Raw genomic sequence first — 15,898 nt, forward strand, 5'->3', positions numbered from 1 at the left:
ATAGGTATACAATATTGTACGAATGCATATTTAAAACAAACACCAATGTTTTCCTTTACAAACCGAAATTAGACTTTCAATAGTTGTTAACGGTTATTACGTATAAGTAAGTAATTTATGTAAGTATAAATAGTTGCATAGAATAATAACTTAGAATAACAAGTAAACTACGATTAAATCAAGTTTCACTGCAGACAGAGTTTTTACAAGTTAGTTTCCACGCGTTGTTCGTTTGGCACGCTTGGCAAAATAGGGTTTATATAGATATGGTTAATGTCGTATCGTTTAAATCGTTTTAGGGATAATTCATAATAAGTATTCGCTAAATACCATATTTCGATCATTTATCAAGTATAACGTATTGCCATTGAATATGTGTCTCTGGGACATATGCAATAATATCTAAACTACAACTCAAAGGACTAAAAGCCTGTGACAATCTTGGACAATAAATATAAGGCTATGATAAGTCGGCGTTATTCATTGGGACGCCTGTTGCTGATAGCTGCATACGATTTTGGCCGCATCGTTCATCATTTTGGCCGTCGAGCGCACAAGGAACATCAGATGACACTCATCGTAGACGGTCAGTTCGACGCGCGTGCGTACTAAGCCGTGCAGGACTGTGGCCCGCTCCAGATCCAGCCAGCGTTGCAGCGCGAGCTCGCGTTCCTTGGTCGTGCCGGAGAGCGCCACATCAGAGGGCCCCCAGAGCACAAACTCTAGCACTGATTTGGCCTTGGACAGCGATTCGGCGCGTTCCTGTTGCAAAATATCGCCCAGAATGGGTGTAATTTTCGTGGTGGGCAGCATGTCGGTCAGCGCGACGTGAGCGCACTTGCATAGCGTACCCATGGGCTCGTCGTCGTCGTTGTTATTGCTGTATGATTGGAGATTATATTTGAGTTAGCAAATGATAGTAGATATGAAGTTCAGACTAATTTTCGTACCCTTGTAAGACACAGAGTCTCGCCTGCGCATCCTTGTTATCCATGTCCTTTGAGAGTACCACATTCGAAAGACTTAATGGCGTCTCTTCAATGGCCTTGGCCTGTAGATTCTTCATGCCGTTGATCAGCTGTAACATTATGAAGGCCACCTCACGCGTCATGACATCATCGAAGGCGGGCATAGCATGGGCGTTGGGGGTGATCTCCTCACTATCGTTGGCTACCGCGTTACCGCCAGACGATGTCGATTCCTCGTTCAATGTGCTGAGGTTCTGCACGGAGACCACATTGCGCAGAGCATTGGCAGCAGCTGCATCCTTCAGGCTGTTCAGATTTGGTATGGAGCCTCGGAAGTTAAAGTTGCTCTTGTCCAGCACTTGAGACTTGCCCTTCAGTATGGATCCGATTGATTGCAGAGTCTCCAGCTGAAGTCTTGGCAGCACCGATATTGTGGCCTGTAGTAAGGTCACCTCGGTTGTGGGCATCAGCGGCAGCTGGTAGCTGGGAACCAGGTCGCAAAACTCGGTTATGGGATTAAGCACATCGCAAACTCCTCCCGTCATTTGACTTAGCTCGCCGCCAACGCCCGCCAGCTGGTTGCAGTCAGCCGAAAGAGCCAAGGTTACGGGCGATGTGGTCCACAATGCAGCATGGAACGCCTTCTTGCCCACGACGAATGCCTGAGCACCCTCTAGAATGGTAAAGTCCTCGTAGCGCAAGTTAATGGCATTGGCCAGCGGTCGCAGTGAGGCTGGCACAACTGGCGTCTGTTGGAGCTGTTAGAGCATTCGATTTATTAATTTGGCCGGGTAGGTGTACCATTTGGACTCACCTGATCGAGCACCTGGGCAAGTGCCTCATGATTGGCCACTACAACCGCTGTGTAGTTGTCTTCGATGGTCTTGTGCACGACACTGCGTCCCTTGCGCATGCGCAAACGATTCGTGGCCTTGCTGCGGTTCTTGTTGCCCTAGAAACGATTGCGATTGGCATTTTATGTTCTCTCCAACATTAAAATTGATTTAACTTACCGTCGGCATGCCCCAGACGCTGTCGTTGATGTCCGTAGCCACATCTCCCCCAGCCTCGCTGCCGTAGTAGCTGTACGGAGCGTAGATGTCGAACTCGCCCACCTCGCTGCCCGCATACGAGGCCGAGATGACGCGTGGAATGTTGGCTGCAAAGTAAACCAGTTCAGAGGGGATTCGGCCAGAGAGACATTAACTTACCTAAGCTACTGTTGAGGCCATAGTTGCGTACTGGACCGTACTCGCTGCGCGTATAGCTAGCTATGGACGCGGTATCCGAGTAGATATTGTTGCGCCCGCTGGATCGGCCATTGAGTCGTTGCCCGGCCACAGCGGCTAGGTCGAGGTTGCTGCTGCGAATTGGTGGCAGTGGAGGCGTTGGTGCCGCTGTCGTAGCCGTGGCTGTCGTTGTTGAGCTGCTAGTGCCATTTCCCATTTTGACAAATTCGTACATGTTCTCATAGTCGCGCTTGTCCTTCAGATAGCTATCGATGGTGCTGTTAATTTTGCGCACCGAATCCTTCAGGCTGCTGCGCTGGGCACTGTCCGTGGCATCGTGTGCGCCTTGGGCACGCTGCTCAAAGATCTCAAGCTTGCTGGATATGGACATTTTGGTCTCAGCCTTCTTCGGCTGTCGCTCGAATGTGCTCGTGCGGCTATTGACAGTGGGTGCTCCGGCTGTCGCTGAGTTGGCAGTCGGTTTGCCAACCTCGAAAGGATTGGTGTTGCACCCCTTCGACTGTTCGGTCGTTACATTCTCACCGTTTGACGAGCAAATGGAGATAGTATCGGTAAGTATGCCCCGCTTACGGACCAGCTCCAGCTGTGCCTCACGCTCCCGCATGCTCGCCGTGCGCTCCGGCTTGCGTGGCGCTATCGAGGAGCGGATCTCGCCTGCGTACAGTAGAGTATGCGAAATTAGAGGGGTACCAATTGGGTGTATTGTATCTATATAATGTTGCAGTTTTGCATGCCAGCTAATTTCCTATGCGAATCTATAGATATAATCTAAAACATTTGCTGGCCAAGTTTCATGGCCACAACAATGTCAAATGACTGCAACAGCTGGCCATGTTTTTTTAGCTTTCTGTATAACCTGCGACACTAATTGTGATTTTGACCCAAATTCATGCCAAATTACAATTCGCATAATGGTGCCCAGTGGCCAAGATCTCTAACAAATAGCTTTTCCACAGACAGTGCTGAGCTGATGAGCTGTGCGATGGCCCCTTCACCGGCACCTGATGGCGGCAGCAACAGGTGTAACAAGTTCTCGCCACATTTGGCCTGACCACAAAATGACAGTCAAGAAATGGGTCTCAGATTCTAAATCTTTCACTGCCAGCGATTCTCGTCTCACCAGTTTTCCGGTGGCATTTCTAGCTGGCTAGGCATTCACATGTGGTTACCTCATTGGCTTTGGGCTTTGGTTTGTTTTCATTTCGATTTTTTGTTGCCGTTGTGCTTGTTCATCTGTAAAACTACATATTTTACTTTATAGCTTTGGCTCGCTCACTTAACCTACTTTAATCTGGCTACCTGGCTGGCTTATGGCTATAAGAAGCGACGATGCCTTCTGCGGATTGCTGTGTGCCCGTTATATTGATTGAAATGCGTAACTCGTTTTGCTTTGGTTCTACTTTCAGCGCCACTCTAAGTTATGATCATTTTTTGTTTGTGGTTTCTACTTGGCCACATTGGGTGAAGAGGCCCTTTAGACCCACATTCTGAAGGTCGCATGACTTTATGCCGTGGTATTTGGGCGCTGTCGGTAAACGTGATCTGTTTGCGCTTTCTTTTGGAATTGCAATTGGATCACGATCGTAGAAAGAGCGAGATACACCCACGTTAACACTCTACTGATTGATTATTTATGGAATTCGGTCGTCCCAGTTACCCACTTAGCTCATCTGTTTTCAAACTCACCCAAATTGGCATACACGTTGTCCGCTTTAGATTTTATAGAGCCACCGGCATTGGGATTGCCGCAAATTTTAGCGGAATCTACGCTGCTTGAGCTAAGCGTAGCAGTTAGCTCCGTCTTCTGCTTGCGACGCAGCTCAGCGCTTTTCGGCGGTGGTGGGCGTGCCGGTTTGTTGGCCTCATGACCGCGCTGTCCCTCGCTGGCGCGCAGCGGCGGCGCTGGCGGCTTGGCGGTGACTACAGCCACCGTCTGCGCGGAGACGGTATCGTTAGTCTTCGTTATGTCCTTGACAACTTCAACGGCCGTGGGATTGATGTCAATGGGATGTATGATAACCAGACGTGGCTTGCCAACGACACTGCCATCGTCACCCGTACAGATCTCAGTGTAGAGGCTGCCCTCCTTTTTGGTCAATGATTCACTGGACTTGCCACCGTTGCTGCCCATGCGCAGAAATTTCTTAATCGAAAACTTCGATTTCTGTTTCTGTGGCGGCGAAGCATTGGGTGACTTTGGAGATTTCATGCTCTGATCTGTCAAGCCGGCAGCTGCCAGACACTCCTCGGACATGGACAGGTGTCGCTGATTGCGCGGCGTTGGCTCCGGCGTCAAAGGCTGCTTTAGGTTCAGCACAGAGCTGGCGGATTGCAACTGTAGCTGCTTTGTTGCATTGGCACGTTGCATCACAAAACTGTTGAGACTGCGAAACTTGGGATTAATCACTGCTCGCTCCCGCTTGTCCTTTTCACGGATGACGGGTGCAGCAGCCGCCACAGGCGGCTTTCTGGTGTACATATTACTGCTGCTGCTGCTGCTGGGGCTTGAAGCAGCTGTTGCTGCTACTGTTGCCGTTGCTGCTGCTGCTGCTGCTGCTGAAGAACTTGTTGCTCTAGTTGCTGTGGGTGTTCCGGCAACACTCGCCGCTGTTGCTGTTGATTTTGGCGATATCTCGTTGGCAGTTGGAGTTTCCACTGGCTTGGAAGCTGACGACTCCGCATTGATTGCCTGCTCGAACTCAACTACCAGACTGTAATCGCGCTCCGGCGTAGTCGGTGCGCTCAGTTTTGGCTCTGGCGGCGGATTTGGTGCTTTTCCCTTTTTAAGCTTGGCATCATCTTTGGCTGACTCAGCCGCTGCTGCTGCTGCTGAAGCTGCTAATAGCAGATTTTCACTTGATTTGGAGATTGCCGTTTGGAGCTGGCTGATGAATTGCTGCTCAGCATTACTGGGCTGCCGCTTGCTCATGAAGGTTTTGAGCGGCAAATTGTTATTGTTATTGCCGTTGCTGTTGCTGCAGCTGCTGCTGCTGCTGATGTTGACGAGCGGTTTGGCAGGCAGCTCGGGCTTCTTGAGGCCATGCAAGAAGGAGGGACGTGCATCGATTTTCATAGGCGGCGGCGGTGACTTGGGCAGCGCTGGCAGCTGCTGGGACATCGTCTCCGTAGCTGAGTCCGGCTTCGTCTGCTGTTGACTTTGTTCCAACTTGTTGTCCGGATCGGCACTGCCGTCGGGCTCACCGTGCAGTTCGCGGCTCTTGACTGCCGCCTGATTGACAGACTGATCGCCAATCTGTATGTCCTCGTAGTCGGAATTGTTGGTGCTGGCGCTGAGCTTCTTCTCCACTAGCGAGCGCTGCTCAATGCTGCCCTTGACTGCACCGCTGGGCAGATTCTTATAGTCGCTGCCAATGCTAATGCCAATGCCTGAGTCGGACTCGCTGCGTATCATATTGTAGGCATTCTCCTCGTCTGAGCTGCCATCAAAGCTGCTGCCCGTGGAGTCCAGTGCGTCGTCCGAGCTGCATTTGGTGACAATTAGCCCGTCTGAGGTTATTTTGCTGGTCATGAAGTTACCCTCGTGCAGATTGTAACTGGCGGCACGAGTCTTTGAGCTTAGCAGCATGTCCGTTATGTACTGGGAGCTGGAGTAGTGTGTGCTGTTCGACTCCGCCTGGGCGCTAGCCACGCCCACCTGCTCACTGTACTTGCCATCGGGCAAGTTCTCGTAGCTCAGCTGCGTCTCAACCACATCGTAATAGGCGGAGACACCGTTTTCCGTGTCCGAGCAATTGCTATCTGTGTCGGAGTATTTGTGGCACACGTTCACCTTCGGCTTGGTGTGATCCTTGGTTATGGGCGCATTACGCGCGATGGATTTCTTAAGGTCGAGAAATGGCTTTGGCGAGTCAGTAAGTGAGCCCAGCTCGAATTTGATTTTACTGCTGCTGCTGCTGCTGCTGCTGCTGCTTGCAACTGTTGTTGTTGTGACTGACGTTGCTGCTGTCGCTGCTGCAGTGCTGATCTCGTTTTGTTTCTGCTTCTGCTGCAGCGTCTCTGAGATTTCGTCCAGCAGAGACTTCTCCATCGCACGCTCTATGGGCGGACTGTCCTTTCCGTCGCGCGCTGATGCACCTGCCGTTGGCTTAACAAGCGTAGGTGTGAGTGTTGTAGTCACTTTCTTGGTGGCTGTGCTAGTTGCAGTGCTCTTAATTGTTGTGCTTGTTGCCGTCACAGACTTGGCTGTCACAGTGTTGGAGCTTGTAGCTGCAGTTGTTGCTGTCTTCGACACGTCCGTTGCTTTGCACGGCGTTGACTTCGAACCAGCTGACTTTATGGGCTGGCCAAAGGGCATCACATTGATCGTTAGCGTTTGCTTCTTGCCCTCCTTGTCCACCTGGGGTGCTCCCAACTTGAGTGCCGCAAATGATTTCTTGATGTTGTCCTGCGCATCGCCCAGCAGATTGCCATTGTTCATATTGAAATCTGTGTTGGCGCGAGTAATGCGTTTCAGCTCGACGGCTTCCTCGTCGTCAGTTTCCGTGATGGCCATGTCATCGTGCTCGTTGCCCAGATTCATAAAGTCATGATCGTCATCATCGTCATCATCCTCGGACCACTCACCGCCATAACCGATGATCTCATGTAGCTGCTTGGGAAAGCAAACTTTGCTTGACTTGGAGCTGTTGCTGTTGCTGCTGCTGGGCTTGCCGAAGCTGCTGCTGGTAGTTGTGGCGAGGCGTACGCCAAACGCCTTCTTGATAATGCTCTTAGCTGGCGTTTTGTGCTTGTTCGGGTAATCAGTCTTTGTGTGGCTATCTGACTTGAGGGCGCTTGGCTTCGTGCCCTGCTGTGCAGCAGCCGCGGCCGCAGCTGCAGCTGCTTTGTGTTCATCCTTTGACTTGAAGCAGTTCGAGCACAAATCCTTTTTCCACGCATTTTGCGTAAAGTGCGAGCAAATTGAGGAAGACATTTTCTGGGCTTTTACTGCCTGTTGCTGTTGTGCTTGTTGCTGTTGCTGTTGCCGTTGCCGTTGCTGCTGGGCACCTTATTCCACCATATTCTGCAAGTGCAAAGAAAATATAGGTAAATGAGTAACGCTTTGAATTGTTGTTGTCATTACAGCGTTGCGTTGTGTTATTAGCGCATCAACTGAAAGACTGATAAAATAAACTTTCATTGCGACGGCTATTGCGCAAGCCCTGCCAGCAATTGTTGCTGCTACTCAAGTGGCTGTTGCACTGACCGAGCCAACAATCAACTTTCACTACATAAATGCAGCTTCTGCACCGTGATTCAAAATTATTGAATGTAAATATGAGAGCCGCACAGCAACAATTCGCAGTAGTCAAGCGCGGCAATTTGCATTAGTCGTCTTCGACTCGTCATGCAGCCAAAACCAATTGACCAAGTGGCCAGGCGACTATTCAATGTCTTCACCAAGCAGCCAAACATTCATTTACCACGGCGACTATCAATCAATCTTCATCTTGATAATGAAATTATTGAAACTATTGCCGATGTTGTCGACATATTTGTGGTATTATTGGGGATTCACTGAACATGCTTTTTGCTCACAGCCTTTGTCACATGGCCATCGACAAAGCTGTGTGTGCTTAGCTCTCACAGCACGTTGACAGTGTCTCCAATTGCTGTTGAGTAATCAGTTGTTGCTGTTAGCCATTGCTGCTGTTGTTAGTTAGTTTGTTGATGTTTGCGCCGCAACTTGGTGAGTGTGTGATGTGTATGACTTTCTAAAATTGCCCAGGGAAGTGACAGTCTGTGTGCAATAAATGACATTAACATAAAAACTGCGGAACACTAAACTTGCCTAAAAAGCGTATATAAACTTAGAAATTGTATAAACAAAAAGTCCATATGTACTATGCTTATAAATCAAATTGGCAGGAAGGCAAACCAGTTTCCTAAACAGAAGTAGTTATATCAATTTTTTTTATTTCCTCAAGAATTGTCTACACATTTTTTAATTCATTTCAAACAAAAAAAAAACTAATTAGAAAATTGGTCTTTGGATTTGCAGATATAATGCAATTTTATTTTGATGTCGTTTTTTTTAAATAATAAATATAAATATACAAGAACAGGCTGCTTCATGTCTACTGACAACACAGCTTTAAGTAGCATTGGTGTCATAAGCTGGTGTTATAATTTCAGTTCTCACAATTATCTAAGAAGGCGCTGCCTCTGTAACAGTTAAGATTAGTCACACACCCGTAAGAACAAAGAGACTGCGAAAGACTGCATTGATGTCTTTAAGTCATTAGCCCCGTTTAAGGCCAGCAAAGATTGCAAGTGAGGTTGAACGTCAATTTGGCTGGCATCTAATTGGGAAAGTGTTGCTGCTGACAACAGCGACAACACCCAAAAAAACAACAACAACAACAACAACTCAAAAGCTGCCGCCAGACAAAGCCTGACAACAACCACACACAGTTTGTGGAGTTTGTTTCTTGGGCACATTTATCAACGCCAACATGAACGAAAGTTGACCCATTGTTAAACGGTTGCTGTTGTGCAGCTTCTGCTGCTGCTGCTGCTGCTGTTGCTACGCTTGATTTTTGCATTTGCAGCAGCAGCAAATGCTACTGTATTTTTCTTTTTGGGTCAACGTTTTGGTTAAGCGTTAATATGCATAAATCTTGGCTTTGTGCAATCCGTTCGCGAATACCACTGCCATCAGCTGGCCACTGTGGGAGGGGAAGGGGATTCGGCGCGCACCTAATTGCATAACTGTGACGCTGCCAACAGTTGCTGCCGTGTTTTTGCTTTTGCATATCGCATTTGTTTGCCGCCGTTACACATAAATTTGCTCGAGTTGCTGTTTGTTTTTTGTTAATTGTTGGCATTTTTTCTTTCACTCATTTGCATTTGGTTGCGGCATCGATACTCGATTTGTTTACGGCCACAGACGAGGCTGCAATTGTGCGCCAATTCCCAGCCAGCCGCTAACCAAGTGGAGGCAGCATTTAGAGCGGCCTACGACAGAAAAGGGATCACAAGTGGCACTAGTGTCTCACCGGCTGACCAAACAACAAAATGTGTTTCAATTTGACCATAAAAATGGTCAGCAAGTCAACTATAAAAGAGGACCGTCAAAAACCGACTAGTTGAAGCTATTTTTCAAGTTTAGCCATCGCACTCTCGCCACAAGGTATGCGATGGTCAGCGCTTAAGATGAGCCCAAGGAAAAAGAGATATCTATGGCAGTTGCAGCAGATAAATGTAACACAAATAAATCTGCATAAATTTCATGCTACAAACTTGCCGATCTAGCCAGCCCAGTCAGGATGGGTGTCAGCTCGTTAGCCATAAAGTCGAATTCGAGTGGCACAAAAGTCGGTCAGCTGGGTTCCGCGCCATTTAATTGATGCTCTGAATGAGAATTTGCTGGCCAAATGCTACATGTATACGAGCGTTGATGCAGGTATTCGTATTTTTAGCAGTTCCAGGCATTAAACCTGTTCCGTGCCGCCAGGCCATTTCAATATTTTGCATTCGACTCTTTGTATTTGCCTTTATCTGATCGTTGGCATACAAAACTTTTGGGGCCGCTTGCAGGCAACGAAACAGTTAACTGACCGTCGCCTCGTCTGCGACTTCCAATTGGGGCCAACAGGTTTAACCAACAGCAAGCAGCAGGAGCAGTCAAAGCAGAAGCAGAAAGTTCTCTTCTCGCCCGATTCTGTCTTTTCTCTTGGCACTGTTGCATTTGGCCAATTGCCGCTTGGAGGCTAATCTCCGGACTCTTAACAAATTTAACACAGCTCAAATATGCGGAGAATGCGTGAAGCTCGTTATACATACATATATCCAGAAATATATATATTTACAAACAAGTTCCGTGATGAAGAAGCAAACAAAACAGAAGTCGTAAGTGTTGGATGCGCTGCAGTGAGTCTGTTGATTGAATCAAACAGCTGAGGCATAATCGAATCAATTGCTCCATTAGCGTTGGGGATAGAAGTGGGTCTACACTCTCCATTGTCAATTAGTGTGCTCCATTTGAGTCAAAAGCCAAAGCCATAGATCAAGCTGCAACCTCACCCAATTCACACCAGATCTACAAATTACCACAGGAAGATTCCCCTGCAGCCAAAAATCGAAGACGCAAGATGAGCGAAGATATTCAAATACAACTTTGATCTCAGATACGAGAGATGGGCGAGTTGTTTGTTCCACATTTACACGTGAGATTTATGCGTGGCTGCCGTTTGTTCTGCTGCCCGTTTTCCATTTGCTTTGGTGTTTATTTATATGTTTATCGTTATGTAAATATATGTATACACTTATATACACCTGCGTTCTGTCTTTGGAACTATGCCGGGCCGCATGAGGGGCGGGGACAACAAATTTATTTTTATTCACTTGGCTATGCATAGAAAATTGACTGAGTCTTTGAGTTGAAGTTTCTGGGCGATGACTGATTCAATATTTGTGCAAAAGCATTTGAAAACAAAGCAAAAAAAATGAAAAATAATAATAACAATACTAAAACCGTGCAAATTCCTGAGCTTAAAGTGTTTATTTCGGGTTGGGCCGCTTGCCTGAGCGGATGTTGTGGGCGCTGCTTTAAATGTCAACGTCTCGGCGTTGGCCATAAAAGGCAGTTGGCAATTAGAGGCGAAACAAAGCCGTCTCGAGCCAAGGAAATTAAACTGGCTCTCGATTACTCCGATTAGAAATATTCTCTCATGAATAAAGCCGACTTCAAATAATGTCATGCATTTAAAATTTACCTCGATTAGGCCACAAATGGCATTTGGCAATCAAATCACCGTTGTGACAAAGTGCAAAGTTCTAGGTCGAAATTATTAAAGTTTTAAGTTTGTCAATCTTCATTTTATTCTTCGAATTAGTTAAATGAGCATATGGCAGATAAAATCATATATCATTTTGTATGCCCTTATGTACAGAAACTTGTCTTCAAGCTTTTAGAAAAACGAATAGATCGGCTTGACTCATCAATGCCCACACAAACAATTCAATTCACACCAAATCTGTTCTAGCTTAAAACTCTTTTTTTTTTATAACTAATTGACATGTTTTTATCACCCAGTAGAAGAATAAACAGGCTAAGTAATAAATAAATAAATAAATAATAAATAGTTTTGCATAGTAAAATGCATTCTCATTGTCGTTCCAAAGGTGGCTTTAAAACTCTGTTGTTTTTATGGTTAATTTAAAGCATAATTTAGGAATTTTCACCTGCTGGCTGGATAATGGGTAATTGAAGTAGTTATCGAACAAAAGGTAATTACACTGACCAAACAGCTGCCAATTGGTTAGTTAGAAACTGGACCCGTACGTAAGTTAGGCTCTGGCTCGTATCAAAGACCAATGCCAACTGCAAGGTAAACGAGACACAGCAGGCGTTATATGGCATAAACATTAATTAACATAAGCCATTTAATTTCCAACTTGAAATACTCGCCAGCAGCAGGCAGTTGAGCTTATACAATTAAACACAAGCCAAAGATGTCATTAGCCAAATGGTACTCGTTCCTCGAACTGGCCATTAGTTGGCTTTAGAGAACTCGAACTGGCCGGATGTTGGGGCAGGCGGCGGGATTTTGTCAACAGGTAACTCAACAAACTTGTGAGACCACAATAACAATAACACCAGCTACAGCAACAACAACTTGGGCAACATTTTAAGTGTTAAGAAGTCTGTTTATCAAGTTTTATGTTGAAAAGTTGAGACGAGTGTGAAAGAAACAACTACCTGAATCTATCACGATTCTGCGTTCAGATTCACGTTACAGATTGAGTTTTCAGAAACCTCTTTAATGGCAATAAAAATTAACTATGCTCAAGAGATCACGTTGATCACGTTATTAGACTTCTTGAAGCCTTACGGTTTCGCTGTCTGTGTGCCACAGATGCGTATCAAATAGCTAATTTGCTTAGCTAGTCTATTTATATATTTCATTTCATATGGACTGTAAGTTAATATGGCTCTAAGTGATCTCCTCTTTGGGTAACACTCAATCGAGGATATCAGAGATAGAATTCAGAATATTTGCAGAATCTTTTCGTGTTTCGGTAATTGCATAAATTAGTTTGTCCTCGGTCTAATGTATCGAACAACACCCTGTCGGCATGTTTTTATGTGTTATACTCAAAACAGCAATAACATAAAAATATTTCAAGGTTAAGTTCCCATGTCGCTGCTGTGGCCAGATTGGCGGCGTCTTCGTTTTCGTTTGCGTGACGCACAGGCGGAGGCGACGCCAACGAGGCGGCTTTGGGGTGCAGCTGTTGCAGCAGCAGCTCAAAAGCGGGAACAGCAACAAAAGACTGCAAATTAATAAATGAAAACGCATTCATTCATGCAAGCGAATGGCGTCTGGTGTCAGAACGAGTACAGCTTCGGGATCCAGTTGCGTTTATGCGTTGTACATGTGTTGCCGCAACATGTAGCTTCATTAAGAGTGCAGTCCCTCGAACAGAGTGATAAGTAAAAGTGATTTGGCGACGAGGGAATACTCTAAACAAGCTGTTCTTACTTGCAATAATTCGAAAGGAACTAGAGAGGATATCTCTGCAATAAAATATTCCCAATGCGAATTTAGTATACAAATTTAGTATACAAACGAAACGCAGTCTTAGCTGACAGACGTCAAAACAACAACTTTACATGATGAATTGCACAAATTTGTGCTATACCAATTTACAGGGTATGAGAAAGAGAAAATCGCAATGTATCAGTTGCCCCACACAGGCATCGCATTTCAGCTGCGCGTTTCGTTTCCCACAGGCAACACACACAGAAGACGAGGATCGTAACTTCAATTTATGGCCACACACAACTGTTTAGTTGCCCGGTCAAGTTTTTGGGCGAGACTTTTTAATTTTTGCTTTACTCCAAATTATGTGCAGTAAAAAATGTTTATGACGCGTAGAATATATGTTTGCTCCAAGGGTTCTGCCTGAGCTGGTGCGCATAAAAAACATCTGTGGCAGGCCACAAGAAAACCACACAAAACAAGATGAAACAAAAAAGGAAATAAAAGCAATAAAACCTGTTGCGTGGGATATTTTGTAAAGATATTCGAGATATTGGAGTGTCCACAGACTCCGTTTTGTAACGTGCAACAAATTTGCATGCACCATTTGTTGGCTGTCAAGTCGCCTGTATGCCGCATGCCTGGCCTAGACAATACGGTTGCAATTGGGGTTGCAATCATGACTCATGACCAGTCTGGAGCAGAGTCGTTCTGCGGTTTGTCCAGCAACTGGCAACACATTTGTGTCAGCTGCAAAGAGCCTGGTCCGAATTGTGGTTTTGTTTAGACTGCAAGCTAGAAGCTCTGGGGCGCCTGCCGCTGGCATTAAGTCATTGTGCATAGTTCACAGTGTCAGAAATTGTTTGCTTTGTGCTCAGCTGGAAACTATTTTAAAGCCTTGCAACCGGTTCACATTCAAATCTTGACTATATAGAACCCATAAATAACGAACACCCAACGCTTAGCACTGAATAAAAGACAAACACAAAAAGCTCTGCAACAATGGCAGCCTAGCAACGACTAAGTGTGACTCTGCGCATACTTAGCACTCGTTGCTTTTAAAGATTTATGAAGCTTCTCTGCGGCCTTAAATTCTGGTATACACTAAATTTTAAGACGAGCCGACAATCGAAAGAGCTAAGCTTTTGTTAACTGTCAGCGCTCTGTGTGCAGCGTAAATAAAGCTAAGAAAAAGTTTGTCTAATGTATAATAAAAATGATAAAAAAATTCATTAAAAATGTGCCTCAACTTTTAAGTTAAATGTACCAGAATTTAGAGGCAGCTCGAGAGTATATCAGCGCCTTTGCCAAGTCCCATATATTGGACTTACGCCCAACGCTGCATCGATACCGATTTCAACTTTTATTTCACAGCTAAGGAATGTAATTTTGTTGCAAGCTAAGGCTTCAAGCTGCCAGTTGGGCATATGACTAGGTCACAAAATGCCACAAAAGAACAATTTGCCAATTATGGCCAAATAACAGCAAAGTATTGCCAATTTGGACATGAAGTAGCAGCCGAAGAGACGTTTGTACTATGTTTGTACTATAAGCTTGTAGATATTTCATGTTTATATGGAAGTGGTGTAGCATAAGATGTGCAATGTAATTGTATGTCAGAGTTGAACAATTATTTGCATTGCATTTGCAGTTTGGCAGCCCAAAAAGCAAAGCAATTTGCAGATCGTTTGCCATAGACAACAGACGAATTATAATTTAAGGTTGCAATTGACATTTGGGCAGAACAAATATAAATGTTGGACTAAGCTCTAACATGTTTGTATTTTCAATTATATTTACTGGCAGCAAATCCAAACGGATCTCATTTCAGCAGCTGCATTGTGCCAAAGCGCAATTTAATAATAATTAATTATAACTTTGTTGGCCAAATGCAATTATTGGCTTACAACATGCGCGCCGAAACACAGCTGTAGCAACAGTTTTGTATTTAACACAGGTTTTGCAAAAACAAAGCCCATTAAATATTACGTATACGCAGCGTGCACAAGGACAAGCGCTCAAGAGCACAATGCATATGCAGTTGGTCCACCATTGTTGCTTCTGCAAACAATGAAAGAAAGCCAACAAGCCGCTGCGAGGCAGGCCAAGTTCAAAGTTCAATGAAAGACGAGATAACAAACAAAAGCAGCCATTATGGTCTATGGACTGTGGAAGAAGCGCGCTGACAGCCAGCGGGGTTGGCCGGGAACTATTTGAATGCCGTCAGCAATTGCAGGGAAAATAAGAAAAAATGCAACTTTTGGGCAATGAACCTGCAGGCAGCAGCAGCAAGCTTTTGCATTAAATAATGATAAATAACTTTGTTGTGCGGTAATCGCACAGTTGCAAGTGGCTGCTGATGTTGCTGTTGCTGTTGCCCATCGACCCGCCGGCAACTTGCACTTTACTTTTGTTTTTTCTTTTGTTTTTTATTTTTATTTTTTTTTTTTTTGTAGCTTCGTAGAAAGTGCATAACGCATTAGCTGCATATGTGTGGGTGAGTGGAATCGCTGCCAGCTGCTTGGGTGCGCTTAATTGAAGTAACTCGCAACTGGCAAAAAGTCTGGCAAGCCAGTCAAGTAGAAACTCACGAGCCTGACAACTGACGTCGCGACGTTGGTCGTGAGAAATGAAATCAATTGAGCTGCCAGCGTCTGGCAAACTCGAAGTGCAGCCCGGTGTGGCATAATTAATCAGTGCAACATTTGAAAGTCAAAGTTGGCGCGGTCAACGATTGAGTTGCTGTTTGTTAAATACAAAAAGAAACACCAAACACACACGCCCAGGACAGCGGCTGGGCTGCGACTTGACATTTAATTGGCATTAATTACCTGTATTTGTACTTTGCGACCAACTGGCGAATGGCCGACTGCAACTTTCACTATCGCCTACGCCGCAAATGGCGAGCGCAGAGAAGGAGAGCTAGAGAGAGAGAGAGAGAGAGTGAGCTAGAGAAACCTCAATTGACAGTTTCAATTAAAGCAGCAGCAGCGATATTGCTGCTGCTGCTGCTGCTGCTGCTACTGCTTATCGCTCGTTTATCTATCTAACGGCCACTGGAAACACCCGCCAGCAGCAGTTGCATCTTGACAGTTCGCTGTCGCAACTGTTGCACTAGGCGAGCGCGCGCGCGCGTTTTTGTTGCGTTTTTTATCGCGTCGCTTTTCACACGCACTGCAAAATGCTTTATTGC

The 15,898-nt window shown here is 45.6% G+C and overlaps 1 protein-coding gene across 1 annotated transcript in view; it reads right to left on the reverse strand.

Moving 5' to 3' along the window:
• Nucleotides 1-57: 57 nt before the first annotated feature.
• LOC111599555 (serine-rich adhesin for platelets) overlaps nucleotides 58-15,898 on the reverse strand; it is a 34,455-nt gene continuing 18,614 nt past the window's right edge. The window contains exons 3-8 of the mRNA XM_023315222.2: nucleotides 3,905-7,241; nucleotides 2,180-2,872; nucleotides 1,982-2,127; nucleotides 1,783-1,920; nucleotides 951-1,726; nucleotides 58-880 (exon numbers count right to left, since the gene is read on the reverse strand). Of these exons, the coding sequence (XP_023170990.2) occupies nucleotides 481-880; nucleotides 951-1,726; nucleotides 1,783-1,920; nucleotides 1,982-2,127; nucleotides 2,180-2,872; nucleotides 3,905-7,151 (5,400 nt within the window). The 5' untranslated portion in view covers nucleotides 7,152-7,241 and the 3' untranslated portion in view covers nucleotides 58-480. The remainder of the gene's footprint in view (nucleotides 881-950; nucleotides 1,727-1,782; nucleotides 1,921-1,981; nucleotides 2,128-2,179; nucleotides 2,873-3,904; nucleotides 7,242-15,898) is intronic.

This window comes from Drosophila hydei, unplaced genomic scaffold, assembly GCF_003285905.1.
Source record: "Drosophila hydei strain 15085-1641.00,03,60 unplaced genomic scaffold, DhydRS2 tig00008121-arrow-pilon, whole genome shotgun sequence".
Lineage (NCBI taxonomy): Eukaryota > Metazoa > Arthropoda > Insecta > Diptera > Drosophilidae > Drosophila > Drosophila hydei.